This window comes from Lagopus leucura, unplaced genomic scaffold (assembly GCF_019238085.1).
Source record: "Lagopus leucura isolate 7727_CA_CO unplaced genomic scaffold, USGS_WTPT01 Super-Scaffold_100002, whole genome shotgun sequence".
In the NCBI taxonomy this organism is placed as follows: domain Eukaryota; kingdom Metazoa; phylum Chordata; class Aves; order Galliformes; family Phasianidae; genus Lagopus; species Lagopus leucura.
In genome coordinates this window covers 8,027,050-8,050,320 of record NW_024962263.1, presented here as the reverse complement: position 1 = coordinate 8,050,320, position 23,271 = coordinate 8,027,050, and the positions used below count along the sequence as shown (strand labels likewise).

The 23,271-nt window shown below is 42.1% G+C and overlaps 1 protein-coding gene and 1 long non-coding RNA gene across 2 annotated transcripts in view; one reads left to right on the top strand and one right to left on the bottom strand.

The window, feature by feature from the left end:
• Positions 1-18,778, bottom strand: part of ELOVL2 (ELOVL fatty acid elongase 2) — a 38,437-nt gene extending 19,659 nt beyond the window's left edge. The window contains exon 1 of the mRNA XM_042869279.1: positions 18,699-18,778. Coding sequence (XP_042725213.1) covers positions 18,699-18,701 — 3 coding nt within the window. The 5' untranslated portion in view covers positions 18,702-18,778. The remainder of the gene's footprint in view (positions 1-18,698) is intronic.
• On the top strand, positions 27-21,397 carry LOC122178811. The gene is made up of 4 exons (XR_006178480.1): positions 27-184; positions 5,232-5,362; positions 15,597-15,706; positions 21,275-21,397. It is a non-coding gene; the product is annotated as an uncharacterized LOC122178811 (long non-coding RNA).
• The last annotated feature ends 1,874 nt before the right edge of the window (positions 21,398-23,271 follow it).

Genomic DNA, 23,271 nt, shown 5'->3' with positions numbered 1-23,271 from the left:
TCCTCTTATGGCTGGCTAGGATGAAGAGACAGCATGCAGAAGAGCTGAAGCAGTTGAAAACTAAATCTACCTCCTTATGTGTGTGCTGAAATGACCCAGTGGGGACTTGGACCAGCTCTCAGCTTTGCTCCAGTCTACCCTCATTAGGACTGGATCGATGCAGTGTCTGGCTGGCTTTTCACAGGTAATTTGAAATGTTCGTAGGAGGTCCATCAGAATAAATAAATGTACTTCTTAAAAGTCTCCCAGCGTTTGCTTCCCCTTTAGTTCTCTCACAGCTTATTTTAGATTTTGGGAAGAAAAATGAAAAACACATTTGTTTGGCTGTCTTATGGATTTAAAAGCTGTTAAAGACAATACTTTTGCTTATATAGCACTACAGATTTGGGGGGAAAAAATGTAGATGGTTCTGTGTGAGTGGTCTGTCACCTTTCTGTTAGTTCCTATACAGAAGACCAGACTATATTTTAGGCCTTTAGAACATGTCCTTAACAGTGCCTCTAGACAGGTTAGATGAAAATGGCTTGCTTAAACATGATCTACTGTATTTTTGAAGACAAGCAAATAAAATTAAGCTGCACAAAGCTACACGCTCAGAGGACATACTTCTCTCTGGCAATTCACTATAATAGCCTTTATCAATGAAGGAATTTGAGTTGTAAGGCTAAAGATTAATATGTGCTTCATGATTTCCCTTCTGTTGTACAGGGCATCGCTCTGGGCGTTGGCAATGGTGGCAGCTTGACAGGATTTATGATAGATTAGTGGTAGACCTGTAGACCTACACCTGAAAAAAGACATTAGGTTAGTTAAGCAAATCAAATCCCCCATGTGGAAAGATGGAGAGGGAAAATAAAGCCAGAGATGATCATGCAACACAGACATTCCTTATGAGTTTCAATATTTTTGCAACAGAAAAGGGAATAAGTGACTAACTTTTTTGATCCTTTGAGAAAGACTTAAGTGCAAGAACAGGAATGGACAACAGGCTAGGGAATGCACCACAGGTCCTAAGGCCTCATAGCTGCAGCTGCAAAGCCTTTGGAAGGAGAATTTGACCCCGGGCATGGGATCTTCACAACCAGGAAAACTCTGAAGTTTGATATTCTGAAATTAAAGGCTTCTTCATGTTCAGAGACAGCAATACTGGTCTAACACTGGCAAGTAAGCTGGAATGATGAACTTCTATTCAAAGTGTTCTTAGAATACGTAAAATACTATTACAGACAATAACCTTTATTAAAATACAAATAATTATTGATTAATTACTAAGTATTATTAAGCATATGCAAACATGCATAGGTCTGTGAGGCTCTTTTGATTAGGTGGATTCTAAATTGCTTTATGAAATGAATTTCCCACAGATGAGTAAGCTGCATTCAATCTTGCACTGCCTGGAAACCTTTTGTATTAGTGGTTTCTTTTTTCAAGCAATAGCCTGGAATGGCATTTAGTATCTCAAGAAGTCCAGGATGATTTGTTATTTGTTCTTATACAGCTGTGCAGAAATTAAAACACTCTTTACACAAAAAAGATCTCATTTCAGGCTTCAAGCAGAAACCAGGAGTAGGTGCCAGCTTCTGGAAGCGAATGTGATATTTGATGCAACCATGATAGAAAAAAATATGCATTAACTGTATGATGATTTCTTTCCTCTTATTGAGGTGGCATCTTTTCCTTAATTCCCTAGAGATTTCTGCTCCACAGCAGTACTGGAATTAATCTGAGTTTATCAGCATGTTAAAGAAACTTATTTTAGGCACCCGCACGTATTTGAATGCAGAGTTATTAAAGAAGTAGTGGCTGCAATAGGGGCTGAAATGAAGAAATATATAGACTGAGATAAATCTCAGGACTGCGGTGTAACTGCTTGTAAAATGAATTGCTTATCTTTTTATTGACTGGAGAATTTAAAATTAATCTGGAACAAAGGTGTGCACTGGGAGACATTTCTTCTTCAGAAGTTTGTTTCAGACCACTTTGGGTTTTTTTTTCATCTTTATCTCTTATGATTTCTGTGTTTTATCTGTAGAGGAAAGCGGTGGAGATAGATGAAGCTGATGGCAGAAAGGTGAGCCAGAGGCTGCAATGGGGTAAGGGGAATTTAGGTGAAACTGGGAGGCAGGACATCTAGAAGCTGATAGTAAAATGTTGCTTTATGCAATTTACAATTAATGTATGGAGCTGCTGGGTAATTTCGTTGGAAGAAAGACCTAAGAGCTTTTCTTAGATCTTTTTTAGCATTTCAGATTAATGATTTCAAGAATCAGAAACTGGATTCTGTACTCGATATGGGAATTTCTGTGCTGCACATTCCTGGATATTCATTCAACTCTGATGACTGACTAAGGTTAAGGGATAGCCTACACTACAAAGTCTTAATCAGCCCAATGATTGCCACAGCTCCTAGAGGAAGCACAGCCCTCTCAAATAAAGGTTGCTGCCCAAAGGACTTTTTTTTGCCTGTGCAGGATACATATATGTGGGATGATTAGGTAGCACAGCAGTCTTCCTGTTTGATTCCTTCCTAACAAATGGCTTTGCAAAGCCAGCAACATCTTCTAACTGGACTTGTCCTAAGAAAGAATGTAACTCAGTGTGACAGCAGTGACCCACACCGTTTTAGAACAGTGCAGAATTTCAGGAAGGATAGTTCTGCTAGTGATCCAGGTCCATCCAGAGCAGTGCCCATGTAATACATGAACAACATCTGCTAGTGTTCTTGTTTTGCAGAAGACAACCAAAAACAACGAATAGAAAGAACTGCTGATGACTCCATCTAAAGATACAGTTCTTATTTTACAGCTACAAGAAAAGAGAAATCTGTGTCTTTGTTTTGGAAACGCAAGTAGGATTTGTAAGAGGTATCAGCAAAGGCCGTGTTTTGTTTGAAAGCAATTTATCTGAATTTCAATATTTTTCAACCAGGTTGTATTTTATTCCTATTGTTTTCTCACACTTTGCAATATACGCTCCGTTCGGCTGCTAAAATTTGTCTCATGTGTATGTGCAATCATCTGGGACATTCTTCAGTTGCTATTATGAAATTCAGCACTTTGTGTGACTAGGAGGACAGCATCCTTGCAGCCAAGGGTTATTTCTACAAATATTTGGAATAGAGGTTGGCATCCTATGTGACACTGATAGCTTGCAGGGCTGCTGGTTATCTGACTGAATAAGTTGGTGGCAGAGCTGAGCCATCACATAGGCTGCTTTCTACATTTTCTCCTGAGGATGTAGAGAACAGCTGCATGAAGAGTGATTACAGCCAAAAGTGCTGAGCACTTTCTCCTGTGCTGATTTAGTCACCATAGAGAAAGCTGAGTTGCTAAAGGTATTATTGAGGGTGAAAAGATAAGAAAGAGGACGCCGCAAAGGAAGACTCACTGCCTTGGTAGCTGCTTGGCTTACACTACCTAATGGGACCACTGTGTATTCAGTGGCTTCCTCAATAAGCAGAAGAGCTAATGATTCATTGTATGAAAAATGAATGGAAGAACGCAAGGTTTGTTAAGCAGTTAAAGTTAAATGTAGCCTCGAGTTGTATCTTCAGCAGGTATGGCAATGGGGCTCCCCAGGTGGCTAGAATTTGAATAATAGATATTTTTTCTGAAATATTTTGTCTAGCTTCTCCTCTGATACTAGCATTTAAAAATTAGGATGCTTGTGTCTAATGGTTCTCTCATATTGTTGCTGTTTGGAGACATTCACTGCTTGGTTTAGCAGTGCCTTCAGGGAAGGGGGAGGCTGCCAGTAGAACCTGTAGCAAGCAGAACACTGGGTCTGCCTGAGTTTCCAGGAGCTTGCTAAAAGGTGCTGCTCACACAGCAAACTGAATTTTTTCCTTGCTTCCTTGTCTTTCAGTTCTGCATTCTCCCTACATCTTGTGAGGGAGAGTTAAATCTTCAAAGGAGTCAGTGGTGCAGTTTGCTCGCAAATCTACCTTACTTCAAATTATCTTCACTAGGCCTGAGTTTGTAGAAAAAAAAACTTAACATGAACAGGAATCTCACTGTGAGACCTCTAACAAGGATTCACCAAATCTAGTCCTCGTTGTATGGGTTGAAGACTGCAGTATTTGGTGCACGCTCGTGCTTGGAAATAAGGATGAGAGGATGTGGCCCTGTAGTGCAAATTCCTGCACAGCGTGCCTGTGCTCTGCAGCCAAACTGCAAAGACTGAGGCAGGAGATCTGCTGTGCAGGGAACACTTTTTGTTCCTTCTTTTCTTCTGCTGTTTCTGGGGGGGATTATTGCTGGTTCCAAAGCAATTGGATGTGACTTCAGTGACACCACATCAGCCGGTAACTTTGTGGCCTGAAGGTGGAAAAACTGCGTCCCTCTGTGAAGCGTGAATTTGGGTGTCCTGCATGCAGAGAAGGACACAGCTCTCCTGACAAGCCCCTGCTTAGACATTGCACAGCTTTCAGGGAATTACTCCCAGAGAGCATTAACAGAAAGAGCAGCCTACAAACAGGGCTCTGCCACAAGGCTCAATGGAGAGGCAGAACCCTTCAGTGAGCTTGCTTGTTGCCCCCCAAAAACGTGTGCTGGGTGAGGGGCTCTCGATGGATGCTGAGGGTTAATCCCTGAGACAAGCGCTGCCATCCAGACTGCATTTCTCACTCCTCTCCTTTTTCGTATGGGTGGAATTCAGTGCCTGATGTGGTTTGCAGTTGTCAGTGATGTACTTTCATCACTGTGCTTGGGACAAATGGCATTGTCTACCAGGAATGGATGGATGGGGGCTTGGTGGTAGAGGAGGGAGCATGATTCCCACCTCCCTGTTGCCTCTCACCCAGTGCCCTGCAGTGCTCCATCTGAAAGAGAAGGCTCTTTAAGAACCCCCAATGAGGGAAAATACGGAGCTAGAGCAGTGCAGGGTAAAGCGCTCCCTCTGACTAGGGAATTGGAAAGGTAGGAACCTGTCTTTCCCTGCAGGCAGCATGTTGTCCTGGACAGAAAACAGCAAACATCTGCTTCAGGAGGTGTCTGCGCTTCAGACAGTATTTCACCTGATCAGCTCAGGCTGGGGGAGACCTACTCAAGAAGGCAAGTTATGCTGGTCTTTCATGCAACATGCCTGGCTTAGGAGCCTGAGCTGCTCTCAGGTGAGGAGCCAACACGCTCCAGGTTCATCACTTCTGGAGAAATGGCACTGATGCTTGGGCCCCCTCTGCTCTGGGGTTTTTGATTTTTATTTTTGTTTAACAAGATGTTTCTTTTCAGCAGGCGTTTTGCAGTGCGGCTCAGTGCTATGCCTTCTCAGCCCATATCTGGCAATGAAGACCCAGGTGGAGAAATACCTGTCTTACATCCTCTGTCAGGACTCAGATCAGGTCAAAACACCATCAGTGTCAAAGGTGAGTATGTTCTATGAGGCTGAATAGTTTCTCATGAAAGGTCATTACTTGCTCACAATGTTCTTTAGGACATAAGTGGTTTTAGACTATCCAACTTGCTGCAAGTCATAAAAAATACACTGTTAATTTGTCACATAGAATAAGGTAGGGCCTGGCTATTGACTGTATTAGCCACGCTACTGTGAGATGGCAATATCATCATGAGACAAATTTTACTTACAAAATTAATTATCTGTTTCATTACTTTAAGGACAAGGAAAAGGAATCTGGAAGCTTTTTCCGGTGTTGGTTTTTTTTTTTCCCCACTATAATTTCTTGGGTTAGCATAGAAGCGTTTTAAGAACCAATTAATAATCATTTGCTTTCCCAGCATCTATTCATAATTCAAGCACTTGAAAGCATGCAACCTATTATGTGGTTCTCATTGTTTTATGCTTGAAAAATGTGAAGTGGTCATTCTCTCCAGGATGGAAAACATCCTTTCTATAATTGCTCTCTGTGGGATTTCCCTTCTACAGCTTCCAAACTTTTTATTTTTTTGCTCTGTTCATTATAATTGTATCAAGTAACCACTAAAACAAAACACAGTAATCACAGTGCTCCAAATAGAACTCATCTGGTCTTAGAAGAAGAGCAGAAAGAAAGAGTGGCTGTTGTGGTCCTCTTCGCATTGTCAGTCACGTGCCATCCTGAAAACCACATCTTTATATTCCATCCACTTGCTTGTTATCAGAGTTTCAAAATGAAACTGTCACCAGAGCAGATCAGTGCAATCCTTTTCAAAGTAATCTCCTTGATTCTACCTACTACACAGGGGAACATCAGCTTAACTTGTAATTAAAGTAGATTTCTCTAGGGAGACCTTAGATGTGGCCTGTCAGTTCCCAAGAAAACAGCAGCAACTACTGACCTTGTTTTTCCTGTGCTCTACCATCAGATACCATCAGATTTAAAAGGATGGTATGAACTGAGATGGGGCATGATTCCTGACAGTGACAGGCCTGTATGACTGTGAGAGAAAAAATAAAAAGGGAGAAAAAGTTCTACCTCCCCCTATTTGAGTAAGTTGCTCTTTTAGGCAAAGCATGAGCCTCCTGGAACCAGTCCTGGCCTGAACAAGAGAAAGTTTCCCTGGGAGCAGGGAGGTTCTTATGTTACAGGCAGGGCCTCAATGAGGTTTGTGCAGAGGGGATAATTACGTTAGTTGCTTCCTTATTACTCACTTCAGCTCTTGCTGGTCTTTCAAAGGGCTGAGAAGATGGATAGGTATCAGAATTGACTTTACATCAGCCTGTATGGTTTACCATATCTGCTCCTGAACAACTACACTTGATGAATGATGCCAACCCGAGCTACTTAATGAAGGAGCAGTGTGTCACCTTGTGTTGCATAAGAGCAAGATGGACAGCTGCACTGTGAGAAGCACAGAAAAATAACTCCACCAGCACAAGAGAGGGCAATTGCTATCCTAAGGCTTTGGATTGACCAGGATATCTGTTTTCAGAACAGAATATTCCTCAAAGCCTTGTCTGTGTAAGCAGCTTCTGCTCCTTAGCTACCACATACGTGGCACATACGTTGATGCCAAGTTTTTTGCAGCAAAAATCCAGCATCCCAAATTTCCACCCATGCACTGAATTAACAAGATGGAGGCAGAAAGCAAGTGGAATGGTAGGAACAAGTTCACAAGGCAGCTCACTTTCCCAAGTATGCCATGTCATGATAGTTCAGTTTCTCTCACTATTTTCAGATTTTGTCACTGCACAGCAGCTGATTTTGAGAGTTAGCATGACTTGTGAAGGGCTCCTCTTACACTTGGCATACATGTTTGGGTATTTTATGTGGAGAAAGCAGAAGTTACAGACAATGTGTCCTTGCTAAGTACTGCATCTTTTCTCAGTTTTCCATTGTAACAGGCTTTAAAATGAAAGATGAATAGAAGATCTTAAACCTGTAGGTTGGATGTTAGGGGGAAGTTCTTTACTAGGAGAGTGGTTAGGCCCTGGAACGGGCTGCCCAGGGAGGTTGTGGATGCCCCATCCTTGGACGTGTTTAAGGCCAGGTTGGACGGGGTCCTGGGCAACCTGATCTGAATGTGTATGTTTGGTGGCCCTGCTAGGCAGGGGGGTTGGAACTACATGATCCTTGGGGTCCCTTCCAACCCGGGTGATTCTGTGATTCTGTGATTCTGTGATTCTGTGGGCAGCATCTCATGGCTAGACAATGAACCTTGCAAAAATAAAGCAAAAACAGCAACAAAAAAACACCCAGTGTGTTTTCCCACAATCCTGGCAGTGCAGTGAGACAAAGGGTGCTCTATGCCTGAGAAGTAGGTTTCTTGGTTGCCGTCCCAGACGTCTGCAATGTAACGCCGTGTCCCCACCGTGGGGATTAACGTGCAAGGGACTGCCTGCACCTCCTGTTACAGGCAGGGGGGATCAAAAAGGATTTTCTAAAGTGTGTTCCCTGAGCAGGGCTCTCCAATACTGAGCAGTTTTGCCTGTCTCCCTTCAGCAGCTCATTCTGGTGCTGCAGCAAAGGGTTAGGAGCAGTAATCTCATGTGCTGGAACAGGATCAGACAGATGTTCACATGCTTGGTTAGCTTTGGTAGTTACTTCTCTAGTTACTATAGATCCTCCAAACTGCAGTCCTTCTGAGATAAATTCTTGTTTTCCTAAATTAACACGTTCTAGAGGTTAAAGTTAAGCTTTCAGATGTGTACGCAGTGGGATTAAAGCCCACAAAAACACATATATAGAAGTGCCTATGCAATTTTTTTTCCTGAACCCTGTAATAGATGTTTTGTTTAATCCTCGTGATAAAGCTACTGAGATTAATTCTACCCAGTTGTATTTCCTTTTTGGAAAATTGCACGTGTGAACAAATTCAAATTGGGTGAACTAATTTCACACAGACACAGTACATCAAAATGCTCCATCCATTGAATTATACACGATATAAACAACAAGTTCTCCTATTTTCTTGCCATATGGGAATGGACCTGGAAGAAGTAGGAGACCTAAGAGGGAGATTGCTTATTGCATAATTATATCCCAACACTTTTTGAGTAAATGCTGAATGCCACTGGGACCAGCAGAGCTGCACATGGGCACAGCGGCCCATTCGTCCAGACTCACTGGACATACTGCTAGAAATGGGGCCTTAGTACTTTAATTTCTCTTCAGACCTTGTAATGAAAGACTCTGGCAGAGCAGCCAAGTGCTGCAAGGTAGTTGTGGCAGTGTCTTTAGCTGAAGGTGCTTTAATTGCTGGCCTTGGAGAAAGGACAGAGCTGAGCCAGCTGTAAGAAGCCAACCAATTTTTTTTCCCTATTCAAGAGCATGGTTATAGGCAGCGTAAGATGCTAGGGCTAAGATGCTAGGACTAGAAGATGCTGGGGCTAAGAATAAAGGAGGTTTGTCCTGAATAGGAGTAAAATTGACACTCACAATGTGTTCTTTCAATTTTTCTCCATTCAGAGACTGGTATGATAAGCCATGTTGTAGCCTGCTTCAGCCACATCCTTAAAAGCAACAGCACTCAATTTACAGATTTGTTCTTACAGTTAAGGTGAAGGAAATCTGATTATATTTATCTGCCTGTTAGAGAAATTTAGTGTTAGTGTTCTGCAGTCATTTGCTACACTCTTTTTTGGTGCCTCAAAACAAAGATACTTGCCAAATGATTCATAGGGATGGAAGAGGAAAAGGGGGAAGGAAAAGAGTGGAAGAGGAGGAGGTGTTTGCAGTATGCTGCTGTGGATTAGAGTTCAGATCCAAGCTTCCAAGGTTTCAGCCTTAATCTTGCAACACATGCAAAGCCTTTCAATTTCACTTTGAGGTCGTTACCCAAATTCAAAACCATCAAACTGCTGCGTGGGGAATGCAGGCACACAACTCAGTGCTGGGAACTTTATAGTTATGAGGGCAACTCATTCTGGGAAAGAAATGCAAAGTTTTAGGATGATGTATTTGTTTATAAAACTAAAATCTGCACCTTAAACATAAACTCGTAAGCTTCAAATCTGTTTTATTTAATAAATTCTAATCTTCTGATTTACTGGAGTGATACTAGTTTTCATTTATGATTTAACTGCTGATTTAAAGAAGAAAAGCAAAAATAGAAAAAAAACTAAAGATTGAGCATGTTGTGATAGCTAACAAGGAAAGAACGCACGCCCAGAAGGCTTTCATTGCTTCAGCAGATATGTTAGGCTGAAGATGAATTTTGCTTTCTTCATTATGAACAGTATTAAAAGATTGGCCTTCCTGGCAGGGGCTTTCACACAGCTTTCTTCATCATGCTGGGAGACCACCTGCTAGGCTTAACCTAAGCTGACCTGGGGGCTGTCCAATGATAGGACAGGCTTCCTAGTGAGGCGGTAGATGTCCCATGCTGTCAGTGTTCAAGAGGCACTGGGACAACACCGTCAGAACTACTGACTGTTCACCTGAACTATTAACCCTGAAGTGGTTGGGTGGTTGGATTTGATGATCTTTGTAGGTCCATTTCAACTGAACTGTTCTACTCTATCCTGAAGTTGGGAATTCCCATGTGACTTCTCACCTACATGAAAAAAAACCTGTACTACACTGACTGTCACATCCCTCTGGATGGATTTAATTACCTCTGAAAGTGTCGTAGCAGTTCTTAGAGACACTGCAAAGTTGGAGGTCATGTGGAAAAATACTGGTTCCATCAGTTGTTAGGTATAGATGAGGTTCAGCACTGCCTGGAGTAGATAGATAGCTATTAAAAGGAAAACAGGGTTGCTGGCAAGGTCAGCCCAAATTGAGACCTGATATACATCGCAGGCACCGATCAAGTCTCTAGTGCCTGTTTCCAGAAAACGAGCTCCTTGTGAGCTCAGGTTTCCAACAAGTGAAGCAGATGTTCCAGATCTCTTTAGTTTTGCTGTTTCTTCAAAGAAGCAGCATCATTTCTTTTTTTGCTTTTCATGTGTGTTGCTGGGAATTATAAGTAACCATAATAAATGCATTCATTTTAAGTGACATGTTAGAAGTAGCATTGATGGTACCTAGAGCTGATGATTCAGATGATTTAAGTATCACTACGTATATCCTTAAAGACACAAAATGGGAAGCTGCCTTCCTAGAGAACAAATAAAAGCAGAGTGAAAAATAACTAGCAGGCACAGAATAACTGTTTGGTAGAAAAATCTGTTGTCTGACAGAAGTGGAAAAGGTAATGATGAAAAATCTAACTATTAAATATTGTAAGGTACAAAGGAGTTAAGAAAAAAAGAAGCAGCAGCAAAACACAGTGCACCTCTTTTGAAGTCTGTAGGATTTGTAAATGCAGCGGGGTGGCAAATGTACAATAGCAGCGAGGGTTATTCAAGCAAGTGAAGTAAAAGAAATGCAAATATCCGTAGTCTTTAGAACCAACAATTTACTTAAAATGATTAATTTCAGCAAGATACTAAGACAGAAATCACTAGGTGGTGTCTGAAGATGTCCTTCAGGACTTTTTCCAGCTAGGTGTAAGCACTGAGCCATCTGAGGGTTCTAATGGAATTGAATGCTTCCTTCAGCCTAACTATACACATTTCTTCTTTAACATTCAGATACAATTTTTTGTTGTATTAACTTAAAGATCTGAACAATGGAATGTTGATCATAACATGTCCCAAAATGGCTTATTGAGTCAAGTGCAAGATAATTTCAGGTAATAAATATTCAAACCTCATCTAATTCTGGAATTCTGGAGCTGAGGAATGAGTTCATCATGGGAGTTTAATTATCTCATTTTGCTTTTGGGGTTACAGAGAGTCATGTTGCAGTGAATCCCTTGTTATTTAGCTCAGTATTGCTTTACACGACATCTCTACTTCCACATTAGTGTGTCCTCCTTCATGTCCACCTTATTGCAGCCAGTGAGAACTGCCAAGAATCACGTTTGCATTGGTGTCTACCAATGCAGTCATATTTGGTGGAGACCATGTGAAGGGTGGGGACAGCATAAAAAAAAAAGGAAGGCACACGAAGCCCCAGATTTGCTGAAGACTAGGAGACTGATAAGGGTTTCTTTGGTTTTAGCTTATCAGGATATTCCTTATCTGCTGAGTGCTTAGGACTTGAGTATTTCTGAATGCATTTATAGTAAGTGGAGCCATGAGCTGTGAGCCAGAATCTTGAAATACAAACCCTCTTTTGCACTCATGAAAACACATCTGGAGGGAAAATGATACAGCGCTGTGTCGTTTCTCCCTTTCACACCTGTTCACCTGAGTTTGTTCTCTGGGTTAGGCTTCAACTTTGCCATCTGCAACAAAAACACTCTCTGATCTAAATTCTGCCATCTCTCAAAGGTGTCGCAGCAGGAGATGACTTCCTTTTGCACACACTAAGTGAGAAAGCTAGCGTTTTCAACTTCGATCTTAGAGAAGATACAGTCAAGGTATTATTTTCTTTGAGCACGGATACGTTATAATCTTACCATAGGCTACAGCTTATACTTGATTAAAAATAAATTTGTTCATTAAAAGTTGCATTAAATGTAGTCCTGAGGATAAGTTTCAATGATATCCGGTGTGAAATAGCACGATGCTGGTAATTTAGTAAGTGTAAAGTGCAGGAGGGGAGCGGTGCTTTACGCTTTAGGGTAAGCTTGGGGGATATTCTATGATATTTCTGAGTTTTTCATTGTAAGCAAAATAACTCTCATCTAGTCTTTTATCTTTCAAGGTTGGTTGTTTTTTTTGTTTTTTTTTGTTTTTTTTTTTCAGATACCATTCAAATGCAAGCTTACAAAATCTCCAGCACTAAGGAAGGAATAACTGCACTAAAAACAAAAGGTTCTCTATGTTGCCTTTCACTGAAATGGAAAGCTACTGATATTTCTCAGAGCAATAAACTAAATGATACTTACCCAAATCTCTGCACAAATTGCCTAATTTGGAGCCAATATTCAAATGTGTTTCTGCTCTCAGAAATCACAAGGTGTGTCTCAGCTTTCCAGGGATGTGTGAGCATCCTGTGATGCTTTTGACACATAACAGAAAAATAAAAATCTTAGGCTTCATAATTAGCCTTCTACCAGAAAAGAGAAGCTTGGAAATTAAACAGTGTACCATAAAACCAGGAAAGTTATATACTTTTGACTTCTGTGGTTTTTGGCATGGACAGATTCATGATGCTTCATCTTTAAGCTTCCAGTTAAAGCCATTTGCTCCGGTATTTGGAAAGGAAAAAATCCAAGGGTGCTTTTGAGGGTCAATCCAGCATCCTTAAATACCTTTTTCAAAGGAAGGTGCTGATTTCTAGGGGAAGGTTTGCATTTCTGAAGCAATTCATGTGTAATGCACTTTGGAGGGGGAAGACAACTGTGCTGTTATCGAGCACACCTGTGTACTGGCAGGCTTAGAAGACATCTGTCATCTCTGCTTTCTAAAAGAGCAGAAGGTGGGGAGAAGAAAGAAAATTATAAACACCTTCTTAATCTGAACTGTTTTTTTATATGCTTTTTCCTTGATGTCTTTTTCATCATTGGAAATTATGAGGTTTTTGTGTTGCTTCACACATGGCTTTCTGTTGATATTAAAAGGCACATCTCAGAAAGAGTGTAGGCCAAGCCCTAGTTTGGTTCCAGTGGGAACAGTTAATACTCCTTGTACCATCTCCTGTGTAACAGCAAAATGACACTGGGATTCTATCCCAGGAAGAGGAGTAAGGAAACATCATCCCTGCTGAGAGAATTGATGCAGATGTTTTTACAAACGTTGCGCCAGGATGCTTTCTTCAAACTAGAAAAGTTCCTGGATTTGTAAAGAAGAGCAGCTTTGAGCAGTCAGTCCATGTATTTCAACTATGAGGAGAGATGAATAACAGATCAACAAGCCTCAACAAGATACAAAACTAGACTTTGTGCCATTCTCCTTGGAATTGCGTGGACTATTGACAAACACAGGAAAGAAAATATGTGTCCATAATAAAATACTGTTCTGCCACAAATACCAAGTTTTAGCAGATGCAGAGCTCACACGACCTCCCATCTGACCTTCTGAACTGCAGTAGAAGTAACTTGGCTTGCTGCAACCAGTGACAGGAGAGCAAGTGGGTGTGGATGGTGCTATTCAGAGCTGCCTTACTGAAGGATGTGCCAGTTCCTTGGCATGGAAATCACCCTGGATGACTTTGCCAGCCATTTATTCCCTGCCAGTTTGAGAGCACATTACTTCTGGGAGCAGTTTTATCCAGCCCAGAGTGAAATGCAGAAAACGAGGTATTTTTTACTTTGTTCTGGCTGTGAAAATGCATGCGTAGTGTGGGGAAACAAAGAAACAGTATCTGATGCATGTTTTCCAAAGTGTTAGATGAGAACACATCACAACACTTCAAGAGGAAAATACCTCCTCCTTCTGTTAACTGCTGATTACTTTTTCCTCTCTTTTTTCCCTTAAATCCTTGAGAGCAAAAACCCGGATTTCAAATGTTATTTCATGTTTCTGACTTCAGTTGTGATGAAAGAAGACTAGGTGAAGAGTGGAAAGGAAGTGATGGCCGGTTTTCCAGTTTGAAAAGGAAGCCAGAAAAGAGAGCATGGGAGTCTTTCCTCCACCACCTCCCCCCACAACTCTAAATTTACCAATTTTCAAACCTTAAATGAGAGCAATGAACTCCAAAATCACCTCTTTAAAGGGTATGGAACCCCAGTAAAAGAAAACAGACTGCTGGCGCGGGATAAGAGGGTGCATAAACTAATGAGTGCCCTTCCTGCCTTAATGACAACAGTAGGTATCCCAGAGTCTAATCCACATATAACTGGAATGTTGGAAGTCCAGAACTCTTAAACCACCGTGGAAACATCCGGACAGCTGCTTCTCTCCAAGCAAAATAGAAATGCTAATGACTGTGCTGCTTGGTGAGGCTCCAACAACACCATGTGTCCGTAACAGCATGAGCTACTGGCACACAGAAGAAATAAAAGCAACTGTAGACTTCTCTTCATCTCTGTAGGGTACTCCAGTTAGACTGGCATAGTACATTGCCTTTGCTAGCAGCAAAGTGTCTTGGATGATAACTAGGGACTGGCTTACTTTAGCAGGTCTTTAAGAACTGAGAAAAGAAAGGTCTGTTGAGATTCTGGATGCTTGATTTTAGGATAGTTATTTGAAACTCGGCCACCCAACTTCCAACTGCCATTCCTTGCTGTGTTTGGCCTTCAAATAATGACACAGAATATGAAGAATTTACTGTTTCATTTCCATATCTGTCCTCCTCCTGGGGAAACGAAGCAAAATGTTCCCCAGCAATGATGAAAACAATCTCATTTTTTTTGTCCTCTAATTACATATCTTCATGTAGCTATTTCTGAGACATCAGGCTTTATTTCCTTCAGTTTGTGACATCTGACTTCAACGACTGCGTACTGCTGTCAGTTTTGACTGGGAAAGAGCAAACGCAGTGCAGTATAAAAGTTATTAGCTGGAGGAATTTAAGATGAAAAGAAAAAGAAAAAAAGCAACCCACTTAGTTGTTGTTAGAGTGACATCTACACAGAGTGCTTTCAGTATTAATGCCAATGTAACTGAAGTTGTAAAAAATGATCCCTCATCCCCTCCAGAATTAAAGCTTTGAGTTTCTTTTTGTTTTTGTTTGTTATGCTGTGTTACCCAGGTATGTAAGTACCTCCACAGAAGACATAAATATTGACTTGATTTCATGCTGAATCCTACTTGTAAGCTGGGCAGCAGACCTATGGGTAAAGATGAAGCCAGGCTGCTTCAAGTATTTAGCACATGGTAAGGCAAGGCATGCAGGCTGCATGCAAATAATGGATTTGTAAGCTCAGCTGTTGCCAAGCTCTTACAAATTGGCTAATAAATTTGAAATGCCTGAGTTAAGCGTGTCATTTATTATGTGGCAGTGCTGCAGGACCCTGACTCACCAAGTGGTGCTTTTCTGGTGTAGCAGGGGAATGCTACGTATGCCCTTCCACGGCACCTTCACAAGGCAGACTCATCCCAGCAGCTCTTGGCTCTGTGGTACACTTAGTTTTATCCTCCTAATTTATCTCCATCCTTTCTTCCACGACAAATCAAGCTGCACTTGTGGCATATTACTTTATCACTAAATATGGATTTGAGTCTCAAATTACATGTGTTTGGATCTGATCAACTATTTTCTTTAATAAAAATCAAGAAATGCTATTAAACAAAATTAACGTTAAATGAAGTACCTGACAAACAATGGATATTTGTTTCTTTTACAGGTCACAGTGATTGTAATGAAGATGCAATGGCCAGTCTTAAAGAATGGGGGGAGTATTCCTAGGGAAGAAAGGAGTCAACACCAAGGCCAGGATGCAAGTTTATATAACAGGTATTTATAAGAAGCTGTGCAAATAAGAATTTACTTATCAAGCATCATACCCTGACATGATGGCCATGGTTCTTGGAAGAGTTAGGTATCCTTCATCAATCTCAAATTACACTGGTTGCCTAAGTTTCTTAGAAAACTTAAAAAAAAATAATCTACCTTCTATCTAAATAACCCATCTGCACCTGGACTGTTGTAGAGCTACTTGAACCTATTAATTACCGTGTCATGCCATCCCCATGTTTATGCTTACCGTAGTGCTATCTAGCCTCTTTGTAAGCATTAGTTGCCGTGCACTGTGCAAGGTTACACACTCTCTCACTCTCTAAATGTGGGATTTGACCCCACAAAAAATATACTGACAAATCAAAATTTATAATCGGTTTAAAGTTCAAGGGTGCAGCCAAATCCTTAGCCAGTGTAATTTGACCTAGATCCACTGAAGTAAGCACAGCCATATTGAACTGCATAAGCAGAACTATCTCACTGTGGTTGCCTTCATAGCGTGGGGATAAAAAGGAAACACTGAAAGCCTCACAAAGACTGTTGAAAATGAATTTAAGAGTCGTTATGCTACATTCTATAAGTAATAGCGATGTAATGCCTATGGTGTTGATGAAACTCTTGGAGTAGAAGGGACATTAGTAACACATACCTGCTTGTGCCACTTCAGAAAGGGATGATAAAATACTGTTCGTACTTCTTGGCATAAAATCTAAGGTTATTATTTCTTTGCTCCTGGTACCGTCAGTAGCATCCTCCTCTCTTCCCTCAGTCAGCTCCAAGACTACCTAGACACTCATGAGCTGCAACTTTTAACCCTGTATTAGTTTCATTGCAGCAGTTTTCATCAAAAGCTTGGGTTTCATCTTCAGGCATTAATGCTCCCATGACACTCTTTCAAACTTTTAGAGCCAAAGCAACCTTTGGTTAGGGGATTCTACCAAATTGGTCATTTTCCCCTCAGAATGCGTTCATTTATGAATAATGCAAAATCTAAGCCACTTTTCAGCAATAACAGATAATTGGAGATACAGGAGAGCAAAAACTTGCTAATAGAGCTCATGTGTAACTCTGAACACATGTATCTAGCTAATGCTGCCAGCTGTTCAAAGAATAATTCAAAGGCTGAATGGAACAGCTCTAAGAAACAGAAATGATAGGTTAGGGAAAAGTGTCAACTATAATTTCCATTAGCAGGAATACAAAGTTGTTGATATTTGTCATTTTTTTATTTGTACCCATATGATTGATGTCATCTCAGTCCAAATGAGATGAGCCCAAATGAAATACTTTACCTGTTTCAGGCTATTCTAACTTTCTTTCAAGCTGTCTCAACCTGGATATTACTTGTACCAGTCACTGATAAATGACACACATTGCCTTCTGGAACGCCAGTTTTATCTGTAACTGTAATCCATTATATAAGAGAGATGGTATCAATGGCTGGTATTTCAGGCTTTGTGTAGTTGTAGTATCGTAGAATTATAGAATGGCTTGGGTTGGAAAGGACCTCAAAGATCACCAGGTTCCAACCGCACTGCTGCAAGCAGGCTTGTCAACTGCTAGATCAAGTACTAGATCAGTAACTTAGTCATGTTTTGTTTTCCTGTCTTACCGAGCACTATAAGAAATAGCTCTTCAGTAAAATAGTGGAAAGCCATTCTGGAGCTCCTAGAAAGTCATGGCACTGAGCTTGCCAGACTTCAAGAAGCATCTGAACAATGCTCTCAGGAATATGGTCTGATTTTTGGATGGTCCTGTGTGAATCTGGGAGTTGGTCTCAATGATCCTCACGTGTCCCTTCCAACTTGGGAAATTCTATGATTCTATAATTCTATAAATTTATGTACCGTTTATCACGGAATATAGAATGGCTTGGGTTGAAAAGGACCACAAAGATCATCTAATTTCAACCCCCTGCTATGTGCAGGGTCACCAACCAGCAGACCAGGCTGCCCAGAGCCACATCCAGCCTGGCCTTGAATGCCTCCAGGGATGGGGCATCCACAACCTCCTTGGGCAACCTGTTCCAGTGCTTCACCACCCTCTGTGTGAAAAACTTCCTTCTAATATGTAACCTAACTATCATATACCTCTGAGTGGACTGCAAACACACTGAATAGGAGAAACAAATTCAGAATTACAGAAGGTGACTGTTAGGAAGAGGACTTAATTAATGGAATTGAATATCATTCATATCTTAGCTGATCACCGCAAAGGGGATTCCAAATTGATTTGTACGCGTGAAGGGCAAAAATTACAGTGTATATTGCAAAATCATTTGGGAAAAAAGCAATGCTGTTAAGTTGTATGAAAGAAGAATCAGGTTGTGAAGAAATCATGCCACCACTTCTGATACGACAAGCTTGGACGGGGTATTCAGCCCCGTTATGCCTCGGAGTGCAGAACACACGCACGGTGCTCTTGTACTGTGTAAGGTCAGCGCTACGCTTCGTGCCTCGCCGTTTGCAAATGGGATGAGGTCCTCCGGGAAGTTACCATGACGGCACGACACGATGCGCTTTGCAGAGAGTCTCCTACTTGCTAAACAGATGGCTGCACTGTTCCACTTTGACTCTCCTAAACGTCAGACTGGAACCTAAAACTCCATTGTTCATTCACTTCACTACGCGGAAAAAAAGGAAGTGTGCCACAGCAGATTGTATGGCTAGTGTGGACACTTCGATTATCATGCCACCGGCAGTAATCTCTTTATGTAAGCTGCTCACACGCGACTCGAAATAGACAAAAACGCACCTGCTTGCAGGCAGGGAGATAACGGGGTGCACCTACCGCAGCAGCCCCCACACGCTTCCAAGGGGACGGCGCACCGCCCACCCCCGGCGCCCCCCACCCCGCTCCTCCGGCTGCCTTCCCCGCTCCCCGCCTTGCAGCCCCGGCTGCCCGCTCCCTCCCCGCGGCCAGGGCTCAGCCTGCGGTCTGGACTCCTCTCGTGTCCCGGAGCCGCCATTTCGCGGCCTCCCGCACTCACCATGGCTCCGCGGCTGTGAGGCGCTGTCCAGGGTAGCGGCCCGGCTCTGCCGCCGTTCCCGCCGCGCCCGCCCTATAAGGCGCCGCCTCCGGCCCGCCGCGCCGCCTCCCGGCCGGCAGCCCGAAGGATGAAGCCCCGCCACCGCCCCGCAGTCGGCGTGGAGAATGGCAGGACGCCTCTGAGAAACGGCGGGGAGGGTTCAGCGCCGGAGGTGTCGGTTTGGGAGCGTGCGGTCGGTGCCCAGGCACTCGTACTTGCCCTGACCTGAAGCCTCGGTTCTTCCACGCGCTGTGCCAAGCTGAGATCGATGTCCCTTCTCTACGTAACTGGGGCAATGGGTAGCCACGTGTTTGTTTAGGTTGGCCCGAGAAGAGGTGAAAGAGTGGGAGCTACTGGCCCCCTCCGTGACGGCTCAGATACTAAACAGGAGAAAGGGAAGGGGGGAGGCTTTGTGCCTGTTAGAACAAAGACAAAAATCTACACCTTCTAAAGTGATTTCTGATCTGAATGCAAGCAAGGCGTTATATCTCCTATAAAACATTTGTTTAAACTCCATCTGGAGTACTGCATCCAGGACTGGGCTCCCCAGCTCAGAAAAGAAGTGGAGCTATTGGAGCAAGTCCAAAGGAAGGCCACAGAGATGATCATCTCTGATCATCTGGAGGGCTGGAGGTCCCCAGTGAAAACAGGCTGAGGGAACTGGGCTTGTTCAGCCTGGAAAAGAGAAGGCTGTAGGGTGGCCTCATTGTTGCCTTTGAATATGTAGAGGGAGATTATCAGCAGCAGGGAAACCAACTTTTTGCATGGTTACATACTGATAGGGCAAGGGGAAATGGCTTTAAACTAAAAGAGGGGAGATTTAGATAAGATGTCAGAGGGGGAAGTTTTTCATGGAGAAGCTGGTGAAGTGCTGGACAGGCTGCCTGGAGAGATTGTATATGCCCTGTCCCTGGAGGCATTCAAGGCCAGGCTGGATGGTGCTCTGAGCAGCCTATCTATTGTTTGATGTAGCGGTTGGCAAGCCTGTCTGTGGTGTGGGGGTTGGAACCTAATGATCTTTGAGGTCCCTTCCAACCCAAGCCAGTTGATTCTATGGTTCTACCAAAGCTTATTGAAAATGTCTTTCCCCCAGTATTTAATAAAACAGCCTTTGGTTTGTGAATTTAAAATAATCTTTCCCAAAATATTAAAATTATCCATTTTAATTTTATTTTTGACATAAAGAATTGTCAACAACAACGCGCCACAAATGACAAAGTGCTTCCAGCGCTGTCCGCACCGTTCTGGTTGCTCAGAATCTAGCCAAGCAGAGCTCAGTGACCAGCCTTTCCCAGAGCCAGGGGCACAGGCCATGGAAGCAAGCCAAGGGACCGTGTGCAGTGTGCAACAGGTGGCACCTTCACAAACTAAAGTGTGCTTGATGCATAAAGCCTGTATTGATCCAAAACGTAGCACTGATGTTCTAAACCTCAAATCATTCCTGAAGAGCTTTGTTCATATGCTACTCTACTTGCTTTTTCTTGGCTCTAGATTCAGATACACCAAATGTAGTGAGAATGGCTAGCATCCCAGTGCTGCTTGCCTGCCCAGAAGAGATGTGCCAGCAGTCTCACGTGTAAGCATGTCCTCGTGTAACATCTAGCCCACTCTTATAGACTCAAGCTTGTTTGCTTGAGCTTCCAAATTCCAGTGTGTTAGTCTGTACCAAAGTACCACAGTTCCTGAGGTTGACCTGCTAGCCTTTCCTCCCATTCATCTTTTTACTGTAGTTTCAAATACTAAAAACATCATTAAAATGGCATTATACAAAGAAATAACAAAATTGTTAGCTTTTGCTGATTCCATGCAGTCTTGTTACCAACAGTTCTTAAGCACACTCACTGAGAGTTAGCCCAAAAGCCTATGACATTAACCTGGTAACTCCCCATAACATCACACTTAAGGTGCGTAACCAGTGTTCTCTGTCAACAGAATTAGAAATAGAGCTGACGAGACAAGAATGATCACCTCTTCCATTTAAGGTTGCTGCTCAGGGAAAGAAGGTATTTTTTTCAGTGATTTGTACAGGTTCTGTTGACTGGGCAAATTTGTGAAATAGGCAAGTCCTGACTTTTAATTCCAAGTTTTGAAGGAGATAGTGATGAAGAGCAGTGATTGACAATGGTACATTGTCCATCCTGTTTCCTTCTAAGCTGGAAACAAGTGGGACCTGATAGCTCCAAAGTCAATGCAATTCAAAGGCGCCCTTCCTGAGATGCAGAGATGCCCAAAGCTTGACTGGATACAGCCCTTTGCAACCTGGACAACTCTGCTTGAGCAGGGGGTTGGATCTTTGCTGCCCTTCAAATGTTCTTTCCCACCTCAGCCTTCATAGGTGGCTTCTGACAACCAGCAGCAATCCCTACATCAGCAGAACTCAAGTTAATGCCCTGTGGTATTTCATCATGAACAGTAGTTATGTAACAGCATTGTCCCTGAGCTGTTTCAATTGCCTCCATTTACTCTCTGTGTTTCTGAGGAATTTCAGCTGTTCTGTTTTTCCACACGTTGACTTATTTTTCTGCCTGCTCTTGCAGCAGAACATGCTGTTCAGCAACCACTCAAAGATAACACGCCTGCCACATATCTGCTATGCTCGGTGCCTGGGATCCAACCGAATGCATGGTGTCACCTTCCATGCAAAACAGGTGAATCCAAACCCTGCCTCAGCACACAGAAATAATACAAAACTTTTTTTACAATGTTTTTAGTTTTTGAAACTATAGCTGGTGTAATATGCCTGTAAATGTAAAACTAAACGTTGTATTAAACTGCCAGCTGTGGGATTGTAAAATAAAAACTAAGCCATAATATATGCTGCAGAAAGTATTAATTTGAGGGATTGCACAGCTTTGTAATATTGTGTTTTAGCACCCTCTTTCGGAATAAAGGAATACTTGCAGGTATTCACTCTGCTAAAGCTGGAATGCAATTGCAAAACGTCCAGTAAAAGTCCCTGGCTGTGCTCACAGTTATAGTTTAATTATGCAGCCTGGTATTTTATAAATTTCCACAAATAGAATCTTCCCATCCATCTCACACTTAGCATCTTCATATAAATAGCCTGTGTTGCTCATTTAAATCAGCCAAGAACCAGGAAAAGATTAGAGGCTCTGAACCAAAAGCTGAAGGTAAACACAAGAGACTGTGCTTAGATATTCTGTTGTTCATTGTCCAGATATCTCTGGTGAGGGTCTGACGGTGGTGGCTTGCTTGGAACTGCACAGTTTCTCTCATACATTTAGGATTATCATAGTGTACAGAAGTCCCAGCTGGGGATCATTGCCCAGCTGTGTTGAGACCTACATTAGGAACCATGTCCTTCTTCAAGGAGCTTATAGAATGGGGTAATGCGAAGAGAAAGTGGTGCACTCAAGCTCTTCTCTGTCTCCTTCCCTGGGAAATAGTACTATATAATGTTAAAAGTCAGGGCATTCTGGGTAGAAGAAAGGGCTACATTTTGCACTTTCTGCATGACCATTACTACTCAGCCACCTTCTTGGGTAACTGGGTCAAATTTGCAGTTTTGGCTAAAGCATTTGGTGTGGTTGCCAGTTACCTTTAAATACATTTCTTTTACCAAGACAAGGATTTAAAAAATAGGACATGGTAGAACAAAAACTGCCTGGATTACTTTAGCTTGCTCATCTTGTGCATATTCATTTAAATAAGCCTTATTTACTTTAGTAGCCTTTGGCAAGACTCCTCCTTCATTAATGCACAGAGTGTATGATAAATGAAAAGCAGGCTGTGAACGATGCAAGGGTGTTGAAAAGGAGAAAAGATAATCTCATTAAGTGTCTGAAATTCTTTAGGAGGACTAGAATACACTGATTATATAACACAATTTTCATATGATTATGGGTCAATCATTTAAATATTTTTATTTTCTAGGCTAGTTAATGATTTTTTCTTCCTTCTGCTGTTGCCTTAGGGTAATTCAGTGTAGATTTGTCAAAGTGCTGAGCACTTACAGCTGCAACTGACATCAGTGAAAGCTGTGCTACAAATAAATTAAATGCAAGCAAAACATAAAATTTTCCCCACACGTGAGCTGAAAAGAAGGCCAAAAGGGGCAAGTCCAAAAGCAGCTGATACTTAGAGCATATGTTTCATTCAACCTGATGAGTGACAGGTGAGAACATCCCTCATCTTGTTTTGCAGCACAAACATAAGCACTGGTTAACTGATTGCTGTGAAGGAACTGGTTGGTCTGGGTGCATTGGCTTTCACACCCTTTAGATAAGGACTGTGCCTTCAGAAACTGGATTACAGCTAGTCTTTAGCTGGCTTATTTGCAACACTGCATATCAGTGCTGCTCTGTGAAATCCATGCCAGATGCTGGGTTATTGTCAAGGTAGTCATCCTGCCCCATGGTACATAATAAATACATACATACAATATTATTGGCTTGTTGTTGTTGTTGCTTGTTTGTTTTTCATTCAGATAGAAATCTTCATACGTGTTTCATTTGACATAGATGTGGTCCATAGGAAAGGCTTTATAGCCTTAGGTAAAAATCAGATAACTAAG